Source organism: Cottoperca gobio, unplaced genomic scaffold (genome assembly GCF_900634415.1).
Source record: "Cottoperca gobio unplaced genomic scaffold, fCotGob3.1 fCotGob3_237arrow_ctg1, whole genome shotgun sequence".
Classification (NCBI taxonomy): domain Eukaryota; kingdom Metazoa; phylum Chordata; class Actinopteri; order Perciformes; family Bovichtidae; genus Cottoperca; species Cottoperca gobio.
In genome coordinates, this window is record NW_021166863.1 from 341666 (window position 1) to 365189 (window position 23524).

The window sequence follows — 23524 nt, forward strand, 5'->3', positions numbered from 1 at the left end:
TTGAGAAAACAGAATTTATTGGGAATATTTATAAAAGTTTGGTCAGTGAAAAGATATTTAATAAAATAAAACAGAGGCAAACAAACGTGTAATAAAATAAAATAAGTAGCTAACATATTAAATAAAAAGACAAACATTTGTAATAAAATAAAATAAGCAGCTAACATATTAAATAAAGAGACAAACATTTGTAATATAATAAAATAAGCAGCTAACATATTAAATAAAGAGACAAACACGTGTAATATAATAAAATAAGCAGCTAACATATTAAATAAAGAGACAAACATTTGTAATATAATAAAATAAGCAGCTAACATATTAAATAAAGAGACAAACATTTGTAATATATTAAAATAAGCAGCTAACATATTAAATAAAAGAGACAGACATTTGTAATAAAATAAAATAAGCAGCTAACATATTAAATAAAGAGACAGACATTTGTAATAAAATAAAATAAGCAGCTAACATATTAAATAAAGAGACAAACACGTGTAATATAATACAATAAGTAAACAACCCTGGTAGAAACAGGTAGCAGCATTATACAGGTGCACTCGCAGTGTAAAGAATAATAATAATGTATTATGTTGTGATGATTTGTCTCCAGGAGGTGGAGGTGAAGTACAACGAGCTGCGACAGACACACAGTGACGCCGCTGCTGACTCGGATGAAAACATCGCCGTGTTTCACTGAGTTTCATCCATCAGTGGTTTTTACCTTCAGAGTGATTTCAGACGGGATTCACTGATGAGAGATTCTTCTGGATGTTTCTTCCACTATTGAACACGATGGAGGCTTAATGTCAGATCTCCCACTTCAGGCAGGTATCAGTGGAAGACATTATCCCCGTTATAAGAAAAGGTTTCACTATAAACTCAAAATCCTCCCGAGGAGAGACTCTGTGGAATTACCCGAGGACAATTCAGTAATATATCAGCAATAATCAACTGCATAACTTATCTTAAACACTGGAGAACGAGGCAAAGTGGAGTGTGTGAAGTCACACAGATGCACAGCAGAGACTTTAAGAAATGAAACGAGACGATGGATCAGGAATTGTCTTCAGGACTCACTGCTGTAAGATTGAAAGGTCTGCAATAAGAAAGACGACCTCTGCTGCACATATTCAGTCCAGCACGCCACGTAGTCCCACATGCTTAAAGATGGACTCCATGGTTCTGTAGCGGCGCTGAACACAAGTCTGCTCTCACCACACCGAGTATGTTTTTAAATTCTGCACCATTCACAGAGAAAGGCTGTAAAATCCATTCCTACCATTTCCAAGTGTGACTTTAGCCTAGCTTAGCATAAAGCTGGAGTTAAGGTGGAACAGCTGACTAGTTCACGAGTGAACGTATCTTCTTTGTTTTATTCCTTTATAAACAGAAATGTAAAATTACACTTTGTTTTTTCATTCATTCAATCAATCTTTATTTATAAACAAAACAAAACAATAAAGACATTCTAACAGAAAAGAAGCGATAGCATTATAAAATAATAAAAGCCATTAAAACTTTCCAATAAGGGAAATATTTGATGGATAAAGTCGGATAATTAATGCAAAATAAAATATATTTATATTAATAAAAACATTGAATTTTGCAGTTACGGTAGATAATTTGAAAGATAAACACAAATAAAAATAGGATTTTCTGACTGGAACTTTTTATTTATTTGACAAACAACATCCAAACGCAGCAAAATGTCTTGTTGTCACAGTGAGGTTGCCAGGTTTGGTATTATTATTCTTGTGCAGAAACCAAATCCTGCAGAATAAAGCCATACTATAGTTCCAGTATGATTGAGTTTAAGAGGCGTTTGTAGGCGTAATGAACTTTGAACAGAGTCACGCTAGCTGTTTCCACCTACTTCCAGTCTTTGTGCTAAGCTAAGCTAACCGTATCTCTCTTCTCACCTCACTCTTGGAAAGAAAGCAAATAAGTATATTTCTCAGAACTGTTGGTTTGTTAGATGTTCCTTCAAGAGGCTTGTGTGTGTAAAGTCTAATGTCATGTCCAGGTGGATGAAGTGAACATCACTTATGTGGGGACACTACGACGGCGTATTCGGGCCATTGTAGGTAAAAAACTATTTACAAGAACAAATCATGAGGTTGATCCAACTTTGCAAAGTGAAGCGATGTGTTTTCTCTCTTCTCTTCCCTGGCTCCGTCATTGTTTTAATTTAAACATATTTTTTTACCTACAATGGCCATAACATGCCGTCATAAGCCACAAATCTCCAACGAGAAATTGTCAAACTGTGCTGAGCTAAAGCCTTTCACAGTTCCAGTACTGTTTGTTTACTGTTTGTCTTCTTGCTTTGAATGTCTGAGCGAATAGTAAACACATGAAATACTGTTTAAGTCCCAGCTTTAAGATTTCCTATAGCACTTGAATGTAGCATAATATAGCAAACAAAGATCCCGATCACTTCCTGTTCATAATGACGAATCAAAGAATCAATAAACAATGCAGGAATATACATTTGGCATCATGCAGATTAAATACTTCTTTACTTCCTGTGTGTTTTATCAGGAGTGTTAACGCCTCACGTAGAAACGCAGAGCAAAGCCCTGAGCTGGTAAAACTACAAAGAAACTGCAGCTTTAAAAACAATTCTGCACATTTATTGTCTGATATTGTGTTAAAATACACGCGTTATAGACACAAGCCTTTCAGAGTGTGTGCACATGGGATTTATTGAATTGAACTTTATTGCAGGATTTATTTTGCGTTTGTTTTCCACTTTTGTTGCTCATCAAACACTTTGTTCAGGAGGTTCTTCTCCAGGATCATTTCGGCTGCTCATGAAAGTCTTCTTCAGCTTGTAGCTCCGGCCTGTTGATCCTGATGTTCCTCATCAAACATCTTCAATTCACTGAAGATGTTTGATCATTGAAGACTCAAAGATTCTTTCGCCACAAGACTGCACAGATGACATTATTGCTTTTGATTTTTGGGACGAAATATACGTGAAAAAACAAACCTGAAAAGAATATATAGACAAAAAAACAGATTGTTATGGACTGTTTTCAACGTAAAGGAATATAATGTACAATTGTGACTGTATATCAAAGTGTGTTGTTTTTCTACACCATGCAATCATGAAATGTTTTAACACTTAAAAAGAGCATTAATGTGTTTTATAAATGTTCTATTCAAAATGTTCCATTTGACTTTTCTTAACTTGTTTGTTGAGAACACAAAGATTCTTTCAGCAGGAGATTTAAAGCTGTTGGTTTTGTGATGATGGGATCTTATTGATCTTAAAGCTTATTACTAATCAGCACTAAACATCAGTTCCTTTACAAGGTCTCTTAAAACAGCTTTGAGTTCAGCTTCCACTAAAAGTCTTATAGTATTAAAAGTCTTACATTTCATTGACAAAAGACAATTTTTCGAAAATGAAGTCATTTTTAAAAGTCAAGAAATCAACGTTTTAGAGAATTACTTCATTTTATAAAAGTGAGGTCATTTGTGTGTAACACGGTAACACAGTTAAAGACAAAAGTAATTCATGTCCCTGGAGTGTAATTGTGTGACACCATCAGCCATGTTTTTTGTTTACATTTGGCGTCGTGCTCCTGGAACAGCTGGAGGTCGGAAATTAGACATTTCAACTGGGAAATTACGACTTCCGACTTTGACTGAAACGCAGCATGAGTTTCTAGAACACACGGGGACTGTAGTTACTCAAAACTGTCATTTGTTGGGGACTATTTTCAGTGGTGGATTAATACACGTTTGGTGCTCGAGTGCAGACGTGTGTATATTTCTGTATATTTCTATGTTTTCTTGTTAAATACTGGATAGTTTTACCTCCTCGAGCCTATAAAAGTGAAGTTTAACAACACTTTGCTAAAGTGCTAACACGTCATATAGATGTAACTCTCGACGAGGTTGTGAGTTAGATTACAAACGTTTTTAAAAAGGTAACGAGCCAAAAAGAACCCGCAGCTCTCCTGAGTATTTACGGCAGAAATGTGGGATTGAATGAGTCGATAACTAAAACTGCGACATTCGGTTGATTCTATTATTTTAATACAAAATGTTTTTCCACAACAGCTTTATTTTGACATATAAATCTCACTGCTTTCAGAGAATTCAGTTTGTAACGAATGATTCTGTTGCAAAACATGTAAAATATGAGGTTCAGGAAGAAAGATTTACACATTTTCCTAAAGTAGATCCGGCGTGTTTACATTATGGCAGCGGCATCAACACAGACTTTAAAACCTTTTTATTAAATGTATAAAGAGATGTTTACCCACTGCACATCATACTTCCCTCTTAAGTTAAACAGTCTGCTTGTGGATTTAGGCCACAGAGGAGAAAGCTTTATTTAAACTCTGCGTTGTTTCTTGTAAAACACAATGCACAATATTAAACGCTAAAGACTGGAGTAAAAGAAAACAGGAAATCAGTTTGATGCAATGATGCACAGGAGCATGAACGTGTCCCAGAAGAGAAACATTTGACGTCCTCCGCCATCGTGTGGTCGGACAGCTCTCCTGACTCTCGTCCTCTGATGAGTGAAATACGTTTTGTTTTATTATGCGGTGAACGCGGGCGCTGATAGCTATACGTTAACATGAACTAAAATGTTTAAACTTTTATTTCTATAAAGAAAAGAAAATAATGTAATCGGTTACATCGACGATCCTAGTTCAGGAGAAAAATCACAAGCGCAGTTTTCTGGTATGATCCAAAACAACACGTGTAGTTACAGCTGATCACCACAGGGGGCGCCAAAGAGACTCTTTTCACAGCATCGGTACGTGTAAGTATATCGGACCGTTCAAACATTTTGAGTTTTGATACTTTTTGCGTAACTTTCTCCGTTATCGTACATGCACGTCCTTCTTCATTGCGTCACCAGTCATCACGTCTAAGTTATTAATACAGATGTTACTTATTCTGTTGTTTGCTAATAAGAAGTGTTGTGTAGCCTCGCACGCCCTCGTACACTTTTCTTCATTATGACTGGTATACATTGTTTGATGGATTCTGAAAGTCTTATTTAAAAAGACTTTTGCATCTAAATGTTCTTTGATTTATTCCTCCAGTTTGAGACGTGAGCGACGGCACCACAGATCGTAACTTTGAGCTGAAGTCCTTCAGTCACTCCAGTTTTTGTGCGCTAACTTGGTTGAGCTTGTGATTCTCTCGCCACCTTTTATACTTGGCTCGACTCTTCTTGTAGCCAAACCGGGCTATGTCCACCATGAACACCCAGGCTAGTCCGTACATGGCCACGCCGCCGAGCTTCATTATCAGCGTGGTCCTGGGAGACGTGAGCTCGCAGTAAAACATGACCGTGCCGACCCCGACGCGCACGGTGGCGAACAGTACGATAAAAAGCAGGTCCACGGCGTCGCCCAGCAGGCTGTCGTACAGGCCCAGCTGCCGGAGGAACCAGCGGGTCTGCAGCAGGGGGTTGGTGATCTCGCTGCCGAAGATGACCCCGCAGGTCTCGCAGCCGGACACCCCCATGAGCAGAGCCAGCAGGATGCCCACGATGCTCGCGACGTGGTGCGCCAGCATGACGGGACCCTCGGTGTGGTAGAGCACGCACCAACACAAATCGAAGAAGAAGTAGCCGAGGCACACGGACAGGGAGGAAATCTGCAGCTCAGTGTTTTCTGTACCTGAGGGATGGATGAGAGGGTGAATGTGAAGACATGAAAACATCTTCGCCTATAAAATGTCACTTGAAGAGACCAACCTCAAAGAGACTTGATACTAAATTACCCAAAAGTTTGTTTCATTTTGTGTCTCTTTGTGTCATTTTGTGTCTCTTTGTGTCATTTTGTGTCTCTTTGTGGTCATTTTTTGTCTCTTTGTGTCATTTTGTGTCTCTTTGTATCATTTTGTGTCTCTTTGTGGTCATTTTGTGTCTCTTTGTGGTCATTTTGTGTCTCTTTGTGTCATTTTGTGTCTCTTTGTGGTCATTTTGTGTCTCTTTGTGGTCATTTTGTGTCTCTTTGTGGTCATTTTGTGTCTCTTTGTGTCATTTTGTGTCTCTTTGTGGTCATTTTGTGTCTCTTTGTGTCATTTTGTGTCTCTTTGTGGTCATTTTGTGTCTCTTTGTGGTCATTTTGTGTCTCTTTGTGTCATTTTGTGTCTCTTTGTAGTCATTTTGTGTCTCTTGCCGAGTTTGACTAGAGAAACTTCAGAAGATACAGATACATTATTTTCAAGAGGTTGAAAGATTCGAGGCTTTTTAAGGATTTTGATTTGGAAATGAAAACATATGAGACACGTTATTGTTCCAAGCAGACCATTTGTATACATGTCGTAATAAATCTCAGGAGTGGATCTTCAGGAACCTTCAGCTCATGGTGGCATTTAAACAGTTTTTGTATCTGCATGTGAACTCTACCTGCATGTGTGAAGGGCCAGGGTCCGTCTGTGAAGAGGACGTACGCAGTCAGCAGCACGATGATGACCCCGTGGGACAAAGTGACGAGCCGGCAGCTCCACTCGGGCCCCCGCCGAGTGAAGGTGCAGCAGAACAACAGGTAGAGACAGAACCAGCCAATCAGGCTGCAGGTCACCTCCAGCACCGGCATGGCTGCTGTAAGGGACAGTTTCAGCATCACATGTGGATCATAAAGTTCAGGTGGGTTTGTACATGTTGGAGACACTGCAGGTACAAACAAGTGGAAAATCCACATGAGAGTGTGTGTGTGTAACTGTGTGTGTAGATTTAAACTCTCCACAGCTACATTACATAACGCCTCATGTACATATTAAACACTTGTAATATAAACTGTGTTGATGTGAGTCATGAAGTGGGGAAGCTTCATGATATCTGTTAGTTACATGTTTGACCCTGTTCACCTGTAGTGTGTACAACATGTATGACCCTGTTCACCTGTAGTGTGTACAACATGTATGACTCTGTTCACCTGTAGTGTGTACAACATGTATGACTCTGTTCACCTGTAGTGTGTACAACATGTATGACCCTGTTCACCTGTAGTGTGTACAACATGTATGACTCTGTTCACCTGTAGTGTGTACAACATGTATGACTCTGTTCACCTGTAGTGTGTACAACATGTATGACCCTGTTCACCTGTAGTGTGTACAACATGTATGACCCTGTTCACCTGTAGTGTGTACAACATGTATGACTCTGTTCACCTGTAGTGTGTACAACATGTATGACCCTGTTCACCTGTAGTGTGTACAACATGTATGACTCTGTTCACCTGTAGTGTGTACAACATGTATGACCCTGTTCACCTGTAGTGTGTACAACATGTATGACTCTGTTCACCTGTAGTGTGTACAACATGTATGACTCTGTTCACCTGTAGTGTGTACAACATGTATGACTCTGTTCACCTGTAGTGTGTACAACATGTATGAATGTTACAATACATATCTTTAAAGGAGCTTTTTCTCACACTCTTCAGCAGAAGTCTCCACTTCAGCAGCACTTACATACACCAAACTTTCCACTTTCATTCCTCTCTATATTCTGAAGCTTTGTGCAGAGGGCTTTGTTCACATGTCACTCACAGCTCATGTTATACACGCTACACTCACTACATGCAGGAGATGCACTAAGTTCTGTGTGTTGACAGGATTTAGTGATTTATGGAGTGATACAAAGACAGATCCAGAATCTGTACAAACCTTTGACATGTGAACAACATGAAACACTTTGAACCTGCTTCATCCAGACTTCACTTTATATCTGGACATGTAGCAGATTACACACATTTAATGACATAATGCCTCATTTACATATTTAAACATCACATGTCAGAACACCTTTAACACAACATGTAATTGTGTTGATGTGAGTCATGAAGTGGGGAAGTGTCAGCTGATATGTGTGAGCTGTTTATTTGAGCCTGTTCACCTTCATGCAGGAGTTCATTAGAGCACATGAATACTTGCTGCAGTGTGTCGATGTGTTTCACAGAAGAAGTACTGCAGTATCTGGAAGGTGGAGCTCAATATTAAAGAGTGCAGAAGTTATTGGATGCAGATTGTCAGTCATTAAAATAAGAAGCAGCAGGTGGAGCCAGACACACACACACAGACTGACAGACAGTTCAACAGTCACTGCTCCTACTGTAGAAGCAGGTCAGTGAACGCACCTTGATCCCTCTGTGTCAGGGGTAGCCAACGCGGTGCCCGCGGGCACTTGGTCGCCCGCAGAGCATGTTCTAAAAATAGCACTAGTCCCCATGGAGCTCCGTCTAAAAATTGTATTTAATTATTTTGCTGTTTAATAAAAAATCAATAACACTTTAATTATTCTTTATTTTAAAATGACAATATTGAATATAGAATTTAAATCACACGTTCACATTCATTTTAGAGGAAGAAGTATTTTTAGTCTTAACATGTTTAATACAAACCCCACCCAGGATGAGGGTCATGTTCAACTTCACTGTTAACATTACAAGAACATCGTGTTCAAAGTAAATGTGATCTGTGATCAACATTCACAGGAAACTATCTGCTCACACTTCATCCTGGTGTCACACAAACCTCCTGCACTTATATTGTGATTATTATTCAGGTTCATTGTACAGCTGATCATCTGGAATATAATATGAAACATAGAACATGTCACTTAGTGCGGGGGGGTTAGTTTACTCACTGAGAGAAGAAGACTCCCTGAAGGAGAACCAGAGATTTACTTCTGTCTACTTGAGTTTACAGAACTCAGCAGTGTCTCCATAAGGATAATATAAACTAACTCCAGCGTAGAGCGGCTGAGAGAATGTGTGGTGGACTCTGTGCAGGAGAGTCATGGTGTCAGAGACGCTGTAGAAGGACAGAACACCTGCTCTGTGATCCAGGTACACTCCGAGTCTGGAGGACGCAGGACCTGAGACGGGAGTGTGGACTTTGTTGTAACAAAATATATATCTGTTATTGTCACAATCTAACGCCCAGGATTTATCATTGAATCCAAATAAAGATTCATCCCCCCCCCCTGCTCTGCTGATGTTCTTGTATGCGACTGCTACATAAACTCCCCCCCCGCTCCGCTCCACCTCCCAGTAACTACGTCCAGTCAGACTCTCTCTACTCAGCACCTGACACCATACAGTGAATCTGTCTGTGTGATGAGAATAAGACTGTTGTTGACTCATGAATGTCACTTTTCTGCCCCCCTCAGATAATAACAGCTGTGTGTGTGCTGTGTTTGGATCCAGTGTGATGTCACGTGAATACTTTAAGAATCCAGCTCTGGTCTTGGGCTCTGCTGACAGTGAAACATCCACTTCAGTCCCAGTCTGTGAGATGTTTGTCCACTTCTCTCTCAGAACGTCCTGGAGTTCATCTGTGACTTGTGACACAGCCGCTGTCACTTCCTCAAAGTATCTGAGAGGGATGTTGATGCTGGAGGAGAGTGTAGACTCACTGAGTGGGGACAGTGAGGGGTAGTTGTGTAGAAACTGGTTGTGGTCCTCTGTGTGTGCGAGCTGCTTCAGATCAGCGTCTTTCCTCTTCAGCTCAGTGATCTCCTGCTCCAGCTTCTCCTGAAGCTCTTTGACTCGACTCACTTCACTTTCCTGCTGCGATCTGAGCTGCTGCTTCACATCAGAGCTTCTTTTCTGCATGAGACGGATCAGCTGAGTGAACATCTTCTCACTGTCCTCCACTGCTCTGTCAGCAGAGCGATTGATGACCTCCACCTTCTGCTGAAGCAGCTTCACATCTTTCTCTCCGTCCTGGATTCTCTGCTGGATGTTTAGTCGACTCCCCTCGAGCTCTCTCTGCCTCTCAGTCCTTTCTGCTGCAGCTGAGACTGTGTCGTGGCCTTTATGTTCCTCCACAGAGCAGAGATAACAGATACACTGCTGATCAGTACGGCAGAACATCTTCATCACCTCATCGTGACGAGAGCACATGTTCTCCTGGAGCTTCTGGGAGGGCTCCACCAGCTTGTGTTTCTTTAATGGAGCCGCATCATAATGAGGCTGGAGGTGTTTCTCACAGTAAGAGGCCACACACTGCACACAGGACTTGAAGGCTTTCAGTTTTCTCCCAGTGCAGACATCACATCCCACATCTTCAGGTCCAGCATAGCAGTGATCAGCAGGAGCAGCTTGGAGTCCAGTCTTCTTCAGCTCCTCCACTACAGCTGCTAACATGGTGCTCTTCACCAGGACAGGCCTCGGTGTGAAGGTCTGCCTGCACTGAGGGCAGCTGTGGCTTCTCTTCTCGTCCTCTCCATCCCAGAAGCTTTGAATACAGTTCTTGCAGTAGCTGTGTCCACAGGGAGTCGTCACCGGATCCTTCAGTAGATCCAGACAGATGGAACAAGAGAAGGTTTCGCGGTCCAGCTGAACTCCTTTCTGCGCCATTTCTCCTTCACTGCCAGCGACTGTGTGAGTCTCACTTCCTGAGAAGTGAAACTAGTTTGAGCTGCGAAGGGGAGGGACAAGGAAGTGTATGAGCAGGGGGGGGGGGGGGAGCAGGGTGTGACAGATACTGTGTGTTCAACATGTTTCACAAACACTCACTTCAGCTTCAGGAAACTTCTTACAGTCAGTTTAGACTTCAGCTGTAAAAACAAATGAGTCGTCCTGTAGTGAAGTACAAATACTACAGTAATACTTCAGTACAAATACTACAGTAATACTTCAGTACAGGTACAAATACTACAGTAATACTTCAGTACAAGTACAAATACTACAGTAATACTTCAGTACAAGTACAAATACTACAGTAATACTTCAGTACAAGTACAAATACTACAGTAATACTTCAGTACAAGTACAAATACTACAGTAATACTTCAGTACAAGTACACATACTACAGTAATACTTCAGTACAAGTACAAATACTACAGTAATACTTCAGTACAAGTACAAATACTACAGTAATACTTCAGTACAAGTACAAATACTACAGTAATACTTCAATACAAGTACAAATACTACAGTAATACTTCAGTACAAGTACAAATACTACAGTAATACTTCAGTACAGTACAAATACTACAGTAATACTTCAGTACAAGTACAAATACTACAGTAATACTTCAGTACAAGTACAAATACTACAGTAATACTTAAATACAAGTACAAATACTACAGTAATACTTCAGTACAAGTACAAATACTACAGTAATACTTCAGTACAAATACAAATACTACAGTAATACTTTTTATTTTATTTTAACTTTAAAGATTTTTATTTTATTTAGTCTGTGAGGAATTTTCTTCTCGTTTCTGTTTTATATAATTCAACTGAATATCTTCTGGTTTTGAACAGTTTGAAGGCGTCACCTTGAGTTGTTTTTAATTTAGATTTTATCCAGATATACGATGCTTTTATAAAAGTACTTATATTCTCTTATCTTATCTAACTCTTATCCAGTTTTAAGACACTTTTTACATCCTTGTGCTTTTTGCACAATGAAGGAATCCTAACTGACGGTGGCAATAGTGGTGAAGACTACAACTCCCATGATGCCACGCTGCTGTACTTCCTGACTCCGTCTTTTGTTGTTGTTTTGATTGAGAGAAAATGAGCCAGAAAGTGAACAAGTGTGTTTCCCAAAATGTTGAACTATTTCATGGTTTTGTTTCTAATGAACAAAAACGTTTTCTTCCACTCAGGTGGTTTCGTGGTTCTGGATTTTGGTGGGGGCCCCGAGGAGAGCAGCACGGACGATGACGGGGGAGTCGGAGGGGACGTGGGGATCGACATGAGGAAGCTGCTCTCCTCCTCCTCGCAGGCAGCGGGCGGCGGCGGCCCCGACCTCAGCAGGCAGCTTATGACCCACATGCGCCTCCTACAGGCCGACCTGCAGTATCTGAAGGTACAGCGTCAGCTCCGTGTGCGCACGCGCAGTGATGTGGACAGTCACAGATGACACTTCACATTAGAAGCAGAGTTCTGCACGTAAAGGCACAACATTGTTCATCTTGATTTTGTGTTTCACTGGTTTCTGCTGTTTGCCAGAGTTGAATGCTGGGAAATTGAGAAAACAGAATTTATTGGGAATATTTATAAAAGTTTGGTCAGTGAAAAGATATTTAATAAAATAAAACAGAGGCAAACAAACGTGTAATAAAATAAAATAAGTAGCTAACATATTAAATAAAAAGACAAACATTTGTAATAAAATAAAATAAGCAGCTAACATATTAAATAAAGAGACAAACATTTGTAATAAAATAAAATAAGCAGCTAACATATTAAATAAAGAGACAAACATTTGTAATATAATAAAATAAGCAGCTAACATATTAAATAAAAGAGACAAACATTTGTAATATAATAAAATAAGCAGCTTACATATTAAATAAAGAGACAAACACGTGTAATATATTAAAATAAGTAAACAACCCTGGTAGAAACAGGTAGCAGCATTATACAGGTGCACTCGCAGTGTAAAGAATAATAATAATGTATTATGTTGTGATGATTTGTCTCCAGGAGGTGGAGGTGAAGTACAACGAGCTGCGACAGACACACAGTGACGCCGCTGCTGACTCGGATGAAAACATCGCCGTGTTTCACTGAGTTTCATCCATCAGTGGTTTTTACCTTCAGAGTGATTTCAGACGGGATTCACTGATGAGAGATTCTTCTGGATGTTCTTCCACTATTGAACACGATGGAGGCTTAATGTCAGATCTCCCACTTCAGGCAGGTATCAGTGGAAGACATTATCCCCGTTATAAGAAAAGGTTTCACTATAAACTCAAAATCCTCCCGAGGAGAGACTCTGTGGAATTACCCGAGGACAATTCAGTAATATATCAGCAATAATCAACTGCATAACTTATCTTAAACACTGGAGAACGAGGCAAAGTGGAGTGTGTGAAGTCACACAGATGCACAGCAGAGACTTTAAGAAATGAAACGAGACGATGGATCAGGAATTGTCTTCAGGACTCACTGCTGTAAGATTGAAAGGTCTGCAATAAGAAAGACGACCTCTGCTGCACATATTCAGTCCAGCACGCCACGTAGTCCCACATGCTTAAAGATGGACTCCATGGTTCTGTAGCGGCGCTGAACACAAGTCTGCTCTCACCACACCGAGTATGTTTTTAAATTCAGCACCATTCACAGAGAAAGGCTGTAAAATCCATTCCTACCATTTCCAAGTGTGACTTTAGCCTAGCTTAGCATAAAGCTGGAGTTAAGGTGGAACAGCTGACTAGTTCACGAGTGAACGTATCTTCTTTGTTTTATTCCTTTATAAACACAAATGTAAAATTACACTTTGTTTTTTCATTCATTCAATCAATCTTTATTTATAAACAAAACAAAACAATAAAGACATTCTAACAGAAAAGAAGCGATAGCATTATAAAATAATAAAAGCCATTAAAACTTTCCAATAAGGGAAATATTTGATGGATAAAGTCGGATAATTAATGCAAAATAAAATATATTTATATTAATAAAAACATTGAATTTTGCAGTTACGGTAGATAATTTGAAAGATAAACACAAATAAAAATAGGATTTTCTGACTGGAACTTTTTATTTATTTGACAAACAACATCCAAACGCAGCAAAATGTCTTGTTGTCACAGTGAGGTTGCCAGGTTTGGTATTATTATTCTTGTGCAGAAACCAAATCCTGCAGAATAAAGCCATACTATAGTTCCAGTATGATTGAGTTTAAGAGGCGTTTGTAGGCGTAATGAACTTTGAACAGAGTCACGCTAGCTGTTTCCACCTACTTCCAGTCTTTGTGCTAAGCTAAGCTAACCGTATCTCTCTTCTCACCTCACTCTTGGAAAGAAAGCAAATAAGTATATTTCTCAGAACTGTTGGTTGTTAGATGTTCCTTCAAGAGGCTTGTGTGTGTAAAGTCTAATGTCATGTCCAGGTGGATGAAGTGAACATCACTTATGTGGGGACACTACGACGGCGTATTCGGGCCATTGTAGGTAAAAAACTATTTACAAGAACAAATCATGAGGTTGATCCAACTTTGCAAAGTGAAGCGATGTGTTTTCTCTCTTCTCTTCCCTGGCTCCGTCATTGTTTTAATTTAAACATATTTTTTTACCTACAATGGCCATAACATGCCGTCATAAGCCACAAATCTCCAACGAGAAATTGTCAAACTGTGCTGAGCTAAAGCCTTTCACAGTTCCAGTACTGTTTGTTTACTGTTTGTCTTCTTGCTTTGAATGTCTGAGCGAATAGTAAACACATGAAATACTGTTTAAGTCCCAGCTTTAAGATTTCCTATAGCACTTGAATGTAGCATAATATAGCAAACAAAGATCCCGATCACTTCCTGTTCATAATGACGAATCAAAGAATCAATAAACAATGCAGGAATATACATTTGGCATCATGCAGATTAAATACTTCTTTACTTCCTGTGTGTTTTATCAGGAGTGTTAACGCCTCACGTAGAAACGCAGAGCAAAGCCCTGAGTTGGTAAAACTACAAAGAAACTGCAGCTTTAAAAACAATTCTGCACATTTATTGTCTGATATTGTGTTAAAATACACGCGTTATAGACACAAGCCTTTCAGAGTGTGTGCACATGGGATTTATTGAATTGAACTTTATTGCAGGATTTATTTTGCGTTTGTTTTCCACTTTGTTGCTCATCAAACACTTTGTTCAGGAGGTTCTTCTCCAGGATCATTTCGGCTGCTCATGAAAGTCTTCTTCAGCTTGTAGCTCCGGCCTGTTGATCCTGATGTTCCTCATCAAACATCTTCAATTCACTGAAGATGTTTGATCATTGAAGACTCAAAGATTCTTTCGCCACAAGACTGCACAGATGACATTATTGCTTTTGATTTTTGGGACGAAATATACGTGAAAAAACAAACCTGAAAAGAATATATAGACAAAAAAACAGATTGTTATGGACTGTTTTCAACGTAAAGGAATATAATGTACAATTGTGACTGTATATCAAAGTGTGTTGTTTTTCTACACCATGCAATCATGAAATGTTTTAACACTTAAAAAGAGCATTAATGTGTTTTATAAATGTTCTATTCAAAATGTTCCATTTGACTTTTCTTAACTTGTTTGTTGAGAACACAAAGATTCTTTCAGCAGGAGATTTAAAGCTGTTGGTTTTGTGATGATGGGATCTTATTGATCTTAAAGCTTATTACTAATCAGCACTAAACATCAGTTCCTTTACAAGGTCTCTTAAAACAGCTTTGAGTTCAGCTTCCACTAAAAGTCTTATAGTATTAAAAGTCTTACATTTCATTGACAAAAGACAATTTTTCGAAAATGAAGTCATTTTTAAAAGTCAAGAAATCAACGTTTTAGAGAATTACTTCATTTTATAAAAGTGAGGTCATTTGTGTGTAACACGGTAACACAGTTAAAGACAAAAGTAATTCATGTCCCTGGAGTGTAATTGTGTGACACCATCAGCCATGTTTTTTGTTTACATTTGGCGTCGTGCTCCTGGAACAGCTGGAGGTCGGAAATTAGACATTTCAACTGGGAAATTACGACTTCCGACTTTGACTGAAACGCAGCATGAGTTTCTAGAACACACGGGGACTGTAGTTACTCAAAACTGTCATTTGTTGGGGACTATTTTCAGTGGTGGATTAATACACGTTTGGTGCTCGAGTGCAGACGTGTGTATATTTCTGTATATTTCTATGTTTTCTTGTTAAATACTGGATAGTTTTACCTCCTCGAGCCTATAAAAGTGAAGTTTAACAACACTTTGCTAAAGTGCTAACACGTCATATAGATGTAACTCTCGACGAGGTTGTGAGTTAGATTACAAACGTTTTTAAAAAGGTAACGAGCCAAAAAGAACCCGCAGCTCTCCTGAGTATTTACGGCAGAAATGTGGGATTGAATGAGTCGATAACTAAAACTGCGACATTCGGTTGATTCTATTATTTTAATACAAAATGTTTTTCCACAACAGCTTTATTTTGACATATAAATCTCACTGCTTTCAGAGAATTCAGTTTGTAACGAATGATTCTGTTGCAAAACATGTAAAATATGAGGTTCAGGAAGAAAGATTTACACATTTTCCTAAAGTAGATCCGGCGTGTTTACATTATGGCAGCGGCATCAACACAGACTTTAAAACCTTTTTATTAAATGTATAAAGAGATGTTTACCCACTGCACATCATACTTCCCTCTTAAGTTAAACAGTCTGCTTGTGGATTTAGGCCACAGAGGAGAAAGCTTTATTTAAACTCTGCGTTGTTTCTTGTAAAAACACAATGCACAATATTAAACGCTAAAGACTGGAGTAAAAGAAAACAGGAAATCAGTTTGATGCAATGATGCACAGGAGCATGAACGTGTCCCAGAAGAGAAACATTTGACGTCCTCCGCCATCGTGTGGTCGGACAGCTCTCCTGACTCTCGTCCTCTGATGAGTGAAATACGTTTTGTTTTATTATGCGGTGAACGCGGGCGCTGATAGCTATACGTTAACATGAACTAAAATGTTTTAAACTTTTATTTCTATAAAGAAAAGAAAATAATGTAATCGGTTACATCGACGATCCTAGTTCAGGAGAAAAATCACAAGCGCAGTTTTCTGGTATGTGAGATCCAAAAACAACACGTGTAGTTACAGCTGATCACCACAGGGGGCGCCAAAGAGACTCTTTTCACAGCATCGGTACGTGTAAGTATATCGGACTGTTCAAACATTTTGAGTTTTGATACTTTTTGCGTAACTTTCTCCGTTATCGTACATGCACGTCCTTCTTCATTGCGTCACCAGTCATCACGTCTAAGTTATTAATACAGATGTTACTTATTCTGTTGTTTGCTAATAAGAAGTGTTGTGTAGCCTCGCACGCCCTCGTACACTTTTCTTCATTATGACTGGTATACATTGTTTGATGGATTCTGAAAGTCTTATTTAAAAAGACTTTTGCAACTAAATGTTCTTTGATTTATTCCTCCAGTTTGAGACGTGAGCGACGGCACCACAGATCGTAACTTTGAGCTGAAGTCCTTCAGTCACTCCAGTTTTTGTGCGCTAACTTGGTTGAGCTTGTGATTCTCTCGCCACCTTTTATACTTGGCTCGACTCTTCTTGTAGCCAAACCGGGCTATGTCCACCATGAACACCCAGGCTAGTCCGTACATGGCCACGCCGCCGAGCTTCATTATCAGCGTGGTCCTGGGAGACGTGAGCTCGCAGTAAAACATGATCGTGCCGACCCCGACGCGCACGGTGGCGAACAGTACGATAAAAAGCAGGTCCACGGCGTCGCCCAGCAGGCTGTCGTACAGGCCCAGCTGCCGGAGGAACCAGCGGGTCTGCAGCAGGGGGTTGGTGATCTCGCTGCCGAAGATGACCCCGCAGGTCTCGCAGCCGGACACCCCCATGAGCAGAGCCAGCAGGATGCCCACGATGCTCGCGACGTGGTGCGCCAGCATGACGGGACCCTCGGTGTGGTAGAGCACGCACCAACACATATCGAAGAAGAAGTAGCCGAGGCACACGGACAGGGAGGAAATCTGCAGCTCAGTGTTTTCTGTACCTGAGGGATGGATGAGAGGGTGAATGTGAAGACATGAAAACATCTTCGCCTATAAAATGTCACTTGAAGAGACCAACCTCAAAGAGACTTGATACTAAATTACCCAAAGTTTGTGTCATTTTGTGTCTCTTTGTGTCATTTTGTGTCTCTTTGTGTCATTTTGTGTCTCTTTGTGGTCATTTTGTGTCTCTTTGTGTTATTTTGTGTCTCTTTGTGTCATGTTGTGTCTCTTTGTGGTCATTTTGTGTTTCTTTGTTCATTTTGTGTCTCTTTGTGGTCATTTTGTGTCTCTTTGTGTTATTTTGTGTCTCTTTGTGTCATTTTGTGTCTCTTTGTGTCATTTTGTGTCTCTTTGTGGTCATTTTGTGTCTCTTTGTGTCATTTTGTGTCTCTTTGTGGTCATTTGTGTCTCTTTGTGGTCATTTTGTGTCTCTTTGTGTTATTTTGTGTCTCTTTGTGTCATTTTGTGTCTCTTTGTGTCATTTTGTGTCTCTTTGTGGTCATTTTGTGTCTCTTTGTGTCATTTTGTGTCTCTTTGTGGTCATTTTGTGTCTCTTTGTGTCATTTTGTGTCTCTTTGTAGTCATTTTGTGTCTCTGTGGTCATTTTGTGTCTCTTTGTGGTCATTTTGTGTCTCTTTGTAGTCATTTTGTGTCTCTGTGGTCATTTTGTGTCTCTTTGTGTCATTTTGTGTCTCTTTGTGGTCATTTTGTGTCTCTTTGTGGTCATTTTGTGTCTCTTTGTGTTATTTTGTGTCTCTTTGTGTCATTTTGTGTCTCTTTGTGTCATTTTGTGTCTCTTTGTAGTCATTTTGTGTCTCTGTGGTCATTTTGTGTCTCTTTGTGTCATTTTGTGTCTCTTTGTGGTCATTTTGTGTCTCTTTGTGGTCATTTTGTGTCTCTTTGTGTCATTTTGTGTCTCTTTGTGGTGATTTTGTGTCTCTTGCCGAGTTTGACTCGAGAAACTTCAGAAGATACAGATACATTATTTTCAAGAGGTTGAAAGATTCGAGGCTTTTTAAGGATTTTGATTTGGAAATGAAAACATATGAGACACGTTATTGTTCCAAGCAGACCATTTGTATACATGTCGTAATAAATCTCAGGAGTGGATCTTCAGGAACCTTCAGCTCATGGTGGCATTTAAACAGTTTTTGTATCTGCATGTGAACTCTACCTGCATGTGTGAAGGGCCAGGGTCCGTCTATGAAGAGGACGTACGCAGTCAGCAGCACGATGACGACCCCGTGGGACAAAGTGACGAGCCGGCAGCTCCACTCGGGCCCCCCGCCGAGTGAAGGTGCAGCAGAACAACAGGTAGAGACAGAACCAGCCAATCAGGCTGCAGGTCACCTCCAGCACCGGCATGGCTGCTGTAAGGGACAGTTTCAGCATCACATGTGGATCATAAAGTTCAGGTGGGTTTGTACATGTTGGAGACACTGCAGGTACAAACAAGTGGAAAATCCACATGAGAGTGTGTGTGTGTAACTGTGTGTGTAGATTTAAACTCTCCACAGCTACATTACATAACGCCTCATGTACATATTAAACACTTGTAATATAAACTGTGTTGATGTGAGTCATGAAGTGGGGAAGCTTCATGATATCTGTTAGTTACATGTATGACTCTGTTCACCTGCAGTGTGTACAACATGTATGACTCTGTTCACCTGTAGTGTGTACAACATGTATGACCCTATTCACCTGTAGTGTGTACAACATGTATGACTCTGTTCACCTGTAGTGTGTACAACATGTATGACCCTGTTCACCTGTAGTGTGTACAACATGTATGACTCTGTTCACCTGTAGTGTGTACAACATGTATGACTCTGTTCACCTGTAGTGTGTACAACATGTATGACCCTGTTCACCTGTAGTGTGTACAACATGTATGACCCTGTTCACCTGTAGTGTGTACATTATGTATGACCCTGTTCACCTGTAGTGTGTACAACATGTATGACCCTGTTCACCTGTAGTGTGTACAACATGTATGACTCTGTTCACCTGTAGTGTGTACAACATGTATGACTCTGTTCACCTGTAGTGTGTACAACATGTATGACCCTGTTCACCTGTAGTGTGTACAACATGTATGACCCTGTTCACCTGTAGTGTGTACAACATGTATGAATGTTACAATACATATCTTTAAAGGAGCTTTTCTCTAAAGGAGCTTTTTCTCTCACTCTTCAGCAGAAGTCTCCACTTCAGCAGCACTTACATACACCAAACTTTCCACTTTCATTCCTCTCTATATTCTGAAGCTTTGTGCAGAGGGCTTTGTTCACATGTCACTCACAGCTCATGTTATACACGCTACACTCACTACATGCAGGAGATGCACAGAGTTCTGTGTGTTGACAGGATTTAGTGATTTATGGAGTGATACAAAGACAGATCCAGAATCTGTACAAACCTTTGACATGTGAACAACATGAAACACTTTGAACCTGCTTCATCCAGACTTCACTTTATATCTGGACATGTAGCAGATTACACACATTTAATGACATAATGCCTCATTTACATATTTAAACATCACATGTCAGAACACCTTAACACAACATATAATTGTGTTAATGTGAGTCATGAAGTGGGGAAGTGTCAGCTGATATGTGTGAGCTGTTTATTTGAGCCTGTTCACCTTCATGCAGGAGTTCATTAGAGCTCGTCTTCACTGAACACATGAATACTTGCTGCAGTGTGTCGATGTGTTTCACAGAAGAAGTTCTGCAGTATCTGGAAGGTGGAGCTCAATATTAAAGAGTGCAGAAGTTATTGGATGCAGATTGTCAGTCATTAAAATAAGAAGCAGCAGGTGGAGCCAGACACACACACAGACTGACAGACAGTTCAACAGTCACTGCTCCTACTGTTGAAGCAGGTCAGTGAACGCACCTTGATCCCTCTGTGTCAGGGGTAGCCAACACGGTGCCTGACACAGAGCGGTGCCTGCGGGCACTTGGTCGCCCGCAGGCACTACGTGAGTCGCCCGCAGAGCATGTTCTAAAAATAGCACTAGTCCCCATGGAGCTCCGTCTAAAAATTGTATTTAATTATTTTGCTGTTTAATAAAAAATCAATAACACTTTAATTATTCTTTATTTTAAAATGACAATATTGAATATAGAATTTAAATCACACGTTTACATTCATTTTAAAGGAAGAAGTCTTTTTAGTCTTAACATGTTTAATACAAACCCCACCCAGGATGAGGGTCATGTTCAACTTCACTGTTAACATCACAAGAACATTGTGTTCAAAGTAAATGTGATCTGTGATCAACATTCACAGGAAACTATCTGCTCACACTTCATCCTGGTGTCACACAAACCTCCTGCACTTATATTGTGATTATTATTCAGGTTCATTGTACAGCTGATCATCTGGAATATAATATGAAACATAGAACATGTCACTTAGTGCGGGGGGGTTAGTTTACTCACTGAGAGAAGAAGACTCCCTGAAGGAGAACCAGAGATTTACTTCTGTCTACTTGAGTTTACAGAACTCAGCAGTGTCTCCATGAGAAGAACATAAAGTAACTCCAGCGTAGAGCGGCTGAGAGAATGTGTGGTGGACTCTGTGCAGGAGAGTCATGGTGTCAGAGACGCTGTAGAAGGACAGAACACCTGCTCTGTGATCCAGGTACACTCCGAGTCTGGAGGACGGACGACCTGAGACGGGAGTTTGGACTTTGTTGTAATAAAATGTGTAACTGTTATTGTTACAATATAACGCCCAGGATTTATCATTACATCCAAATGCACATTCATCACCCCCCCCTGCTCTGCTGATGTTCTTGTATGCGACTGCTACATAAACTCCCCCCCCGCTCCGCTCCACCTCCCAGTAACTACGTCCAGTCAGACTCTCTCTACTCAGCACCTGAAGACACCATCCAGTGAATCTGTCTGTGTGATGAGAATAAGACTGTTGTTGACTCATGAATGTCACTTTTCTGCCCCCCTCAGATAATAACAGATATGTGTGTGCTGTGTTTGGATCCAGTGTGATGTCACGTGAATACTTTAAGAATCCAGCTCTGGTCTTGGGCTCTGCTGACAGTGAAACATCCACTTCAGTCCCAGTCTGTGAGATGTTTGTCCACTTCTCTCTCAGAACGTCCTGGAGTTCATCTGTGACTTGTGACACAGCCGCTGTCACTTCCTCAAAGTATCTGAGAGGGATGTTGATGCTGGAGGAGAGTGTAGACTCACTGAGTGGGGACAGTGAGGGGTAGTTGTGTAGAAACTGGTTGTGGTCCTCTGTGTGTGCGAGCTGCTTCAGATCAGCGTCTTTCCTCTTCAGCTCAGTGATCTCCTGCTCCAGCTTCTCCTGAAGCTCTTTGACTCGACTCACTTCACTTTCCTGCTGCGATCTGAGCTGCTGCTTCACATCAGAGCTTCTTTTCTGCATGAGACGGATCAGCTGAGTGAACATCTTCTCACTGTCCTCCACTGCTCTGTCAGCAGAGCGATTGATGACCTCCACCTTCTGCTGAAGCAGCTTCACATCTTTCTCTCCGTCCTGGATTCTCTGCTGGATGTTTAGTCGACTCCCCTCGAGCTCTCTCTGCCTCTCAGTCCTTTCTGCTGCAGCTGAGACTGTGTCGTGGCCTTTATGTTCGTCCACAGAGCAGAGATAACAGATACACTGCTGATCAGTACGGCAGAACATCTTCATCACCTCATCGTGACGAGAGCACATGTTCTCCTGGAGCTTCTGGGAGGGCTCCACCAGCTTGTGTTTCTTTAATGGAGCCGCATCATAATGAGGCTGGAGGTGTTTCTCACAGTAAGAGGCCACACACTGCACACAGGACTTGAAGGCTTTCAGTTTTCTCCCAGTGCAGACATCACATCCCACATCTTCAGGTCCAGCATAGCAGTGATCAGCAGGAGCAGCTTGGAGTCCAGTCTTCTTCAGCTCCTCCACTACAGCTGCTAACATGGTGCTCTTCACCAGGACAGGCCTCGGTGTGAAGGTCTGCCTGCACTGAGGGCAGCTGTGGCTTCTCTTCTCGTCCTCTCCATCCCAGAAGCTTTGAATACAGTTCTTGCAGTAGCTGTGTCCACAGGGAGTCGTCACCGGATCCTTCAGTAGATCCAGACAGATGGAACAACACAAGGTTTCGCGGTCCAGAACTCCTTTCTGCGCCATTTCTCCTTCACTGCCAGCGACTGTGTGAGTCTCACTTCCTGAGAAGTGAAACTAGTTTGAGCTGCGATCTCAAAGCATGTGTGTGTGCAGCGAGTGGAGCCTGTCAGCTGTGTGTGTGCAGCGCCATGTTGGTTAGACCCATCCACACAGCTGTAGATCTGCAGGGGAGGGACAAGGAAGTGTATGAGCAGGGGGGGGGGGGGGGGGGGGGGTTATAACAAGCTCCACCACATTACAGGAAGAGGAGGGGGGGGGAGAGCAGGGTGTGACAGATACTGTGTGTTCAACATGTTTCACAAACACTCACTTCAGCTTCAGGAAACTTCTTACAGTCAGTTTAGACTTCAGCTGTAAAAACAAATGAGTCGTCCTGTAGTGAAGTACAAATACTACAGTAATACTTCAGTACAAGTACAACTACTACAGTAATACTGCAGTACAAGTACAATAACTACAGTAATACTTCAGTACAGGTACACATACTACAGTAATACTTCAGTACAAGTACAAATACTACAGTAATACTGCAGTACAAGTACAATAACTACAGTAATACTTCAGTACAGGTACACATACTACAGTAATACTTCAGTACAAGTACAAATACTACAGTAATACTTCAGTACAAGTACAAATACTACAGTAATACTTCAGTACAAGTACAAATACTACAGTAATACTGCAGTACAAGTACAATAACTACAGTAATACTTCAGTACAGGTACACATACTACAGTAATACTTCAGTACAAGTACAAATACTACAGTAATACTTCAGTACAAGTACACATACTACAGTAATACTTCAGTACAGTACAAATACTACAGTAATACTTCAGTACAAGTACAAATACTACAGTAATACTTAAA

The 23524-nt window shown here is 40.7% G+C and overlaps 4 protein-coding genes and 1 pseudogene across 7 annotated transcripts in view; 1 reads left to right on the forward strand and 4 right to left on the reverse strand.

Annotated features, from left to right (window-relative positions):
* LOC115004982 (rho guanine nucleotide exchange factor 12-like) overlaps positions 1-3175 on the forward strand; it is a 35330-nt gene extending 32155 nt beyond the window's left edge. For both annotated transcript variants that reach the window (XM_029426747.1, XM_029426746.1), the window contains one exon: positions 614-3175. In XM_029426747.1, coding sequence (XP_029282607.1) covers positions 614-700 — 87 coding nt within the window. In that variant the 3' untranslated portion in view covers positions 701-3175. The remainder of the gene's footprint in view (positions 1-613) is intronic.
* Positions 2977-7904, reverse strand: LOC115004987 (transmembrane protein 136-like). 3 transcript variants are annotated; one of them, XM_029426754.1, is made up of 3 exons: positions 7886-7904; positions 6392-6586; positions 2977-5657 (listed from the first exon to the last, which is right to left on the reverse strand). In XM_029426754.1, the coding sequence occupies exons 2-3, from the start codon at positions 6579-6581 to the stop codon at positions 5131-5133; spliced, it is 717 nt and encodes a 238-aa protein (XP_029282614.1). In that variant the 5' UTR covers positions 6582-6586; positions 7886-7904; the 3' UTR covers positions 2977-5130. The 3 variants fall into 3 exon arrangements, with proteins under 3 accessions (XP_029282614.1, XP_029282613.1, XP_029282612.1); XM_029426753.1 differs by lacking the exon at positions 7886-7904 and adding an exon at positions 7657-7718; XM_029426752.1 differs by lacking the exon at positions 7886-7904 and having other exon boundaries at positions 6392-6790.
* A 667-nt stretch (positions 7905-8571) lies between these two features.
* Positions 8572-23524, reverse strand: part of LOC115004983 (tripartite motif-containing protein 16-like) — a 40173-nt gene continuing 25220 nt past the window's right edge. Inside the window, exon 2 of the mRNA XM_029426748.1 lies at positions 8572-10390. Within this exon, the coding sequence (XP_029282608.1) occupies positions 8682-10352 (1671 nt within the window). The 5' untranslated portion in view covers positions 10353-10390 and the 3' untranslated portion in view covers positions 8572-8681. The remainder of the gene's footprint in view (positions 10391-23524) is intronic.
* On the reverse strand, positions 16652-20991 carry LOC115004990 (transmembrane protein 136-like; annotated as a pseudogene).
* On the reverse strand, positions 20874-22982 carry LOC115004984 (tripartite motif-containing protein 16-like). Its single transcript, XM_029426749.1, has 2 exons — positions 22962-22982; positions 20874-22812 (listed from the first exon to the last, which is right to left on the reverse strand). The coding sequence occupies exon 2, from the start codon at positions 22652-22654 to the stop codon at positions 20984-20986; it is 1671 nt and encodes a 556-aa protein (XP_029282609.1). The 5' UTR covers positions 22655-22812; positions 22962-22982; the 3' UTR covers positions 20874-20983.

Bases quoted from the DNA above. Each gene is read 5' to 3' on its own strand.
- LOC115004987 (XM_029426752.1), bottom strand. From the start codon at position 6,686: ATGTGGATTTTCCACTTGTTTGTACCTGCAGTGTCTCCAACATGTACA. The intron at 5,658-6,391 runs GTAGAGTTCACA...TCCATCCCTCAG, and splicing joins CTGGCCCTTCACACATGCAG to GTACAGAAAACACTGAGCTG.
- LOC115004984 (XM_029426749.1), bottom strand. From the start codon at position 22,654: ATGGCGCAGAAAGGAGTTCTGGACCGCGAAACCTTGTGTTGTTCCATC.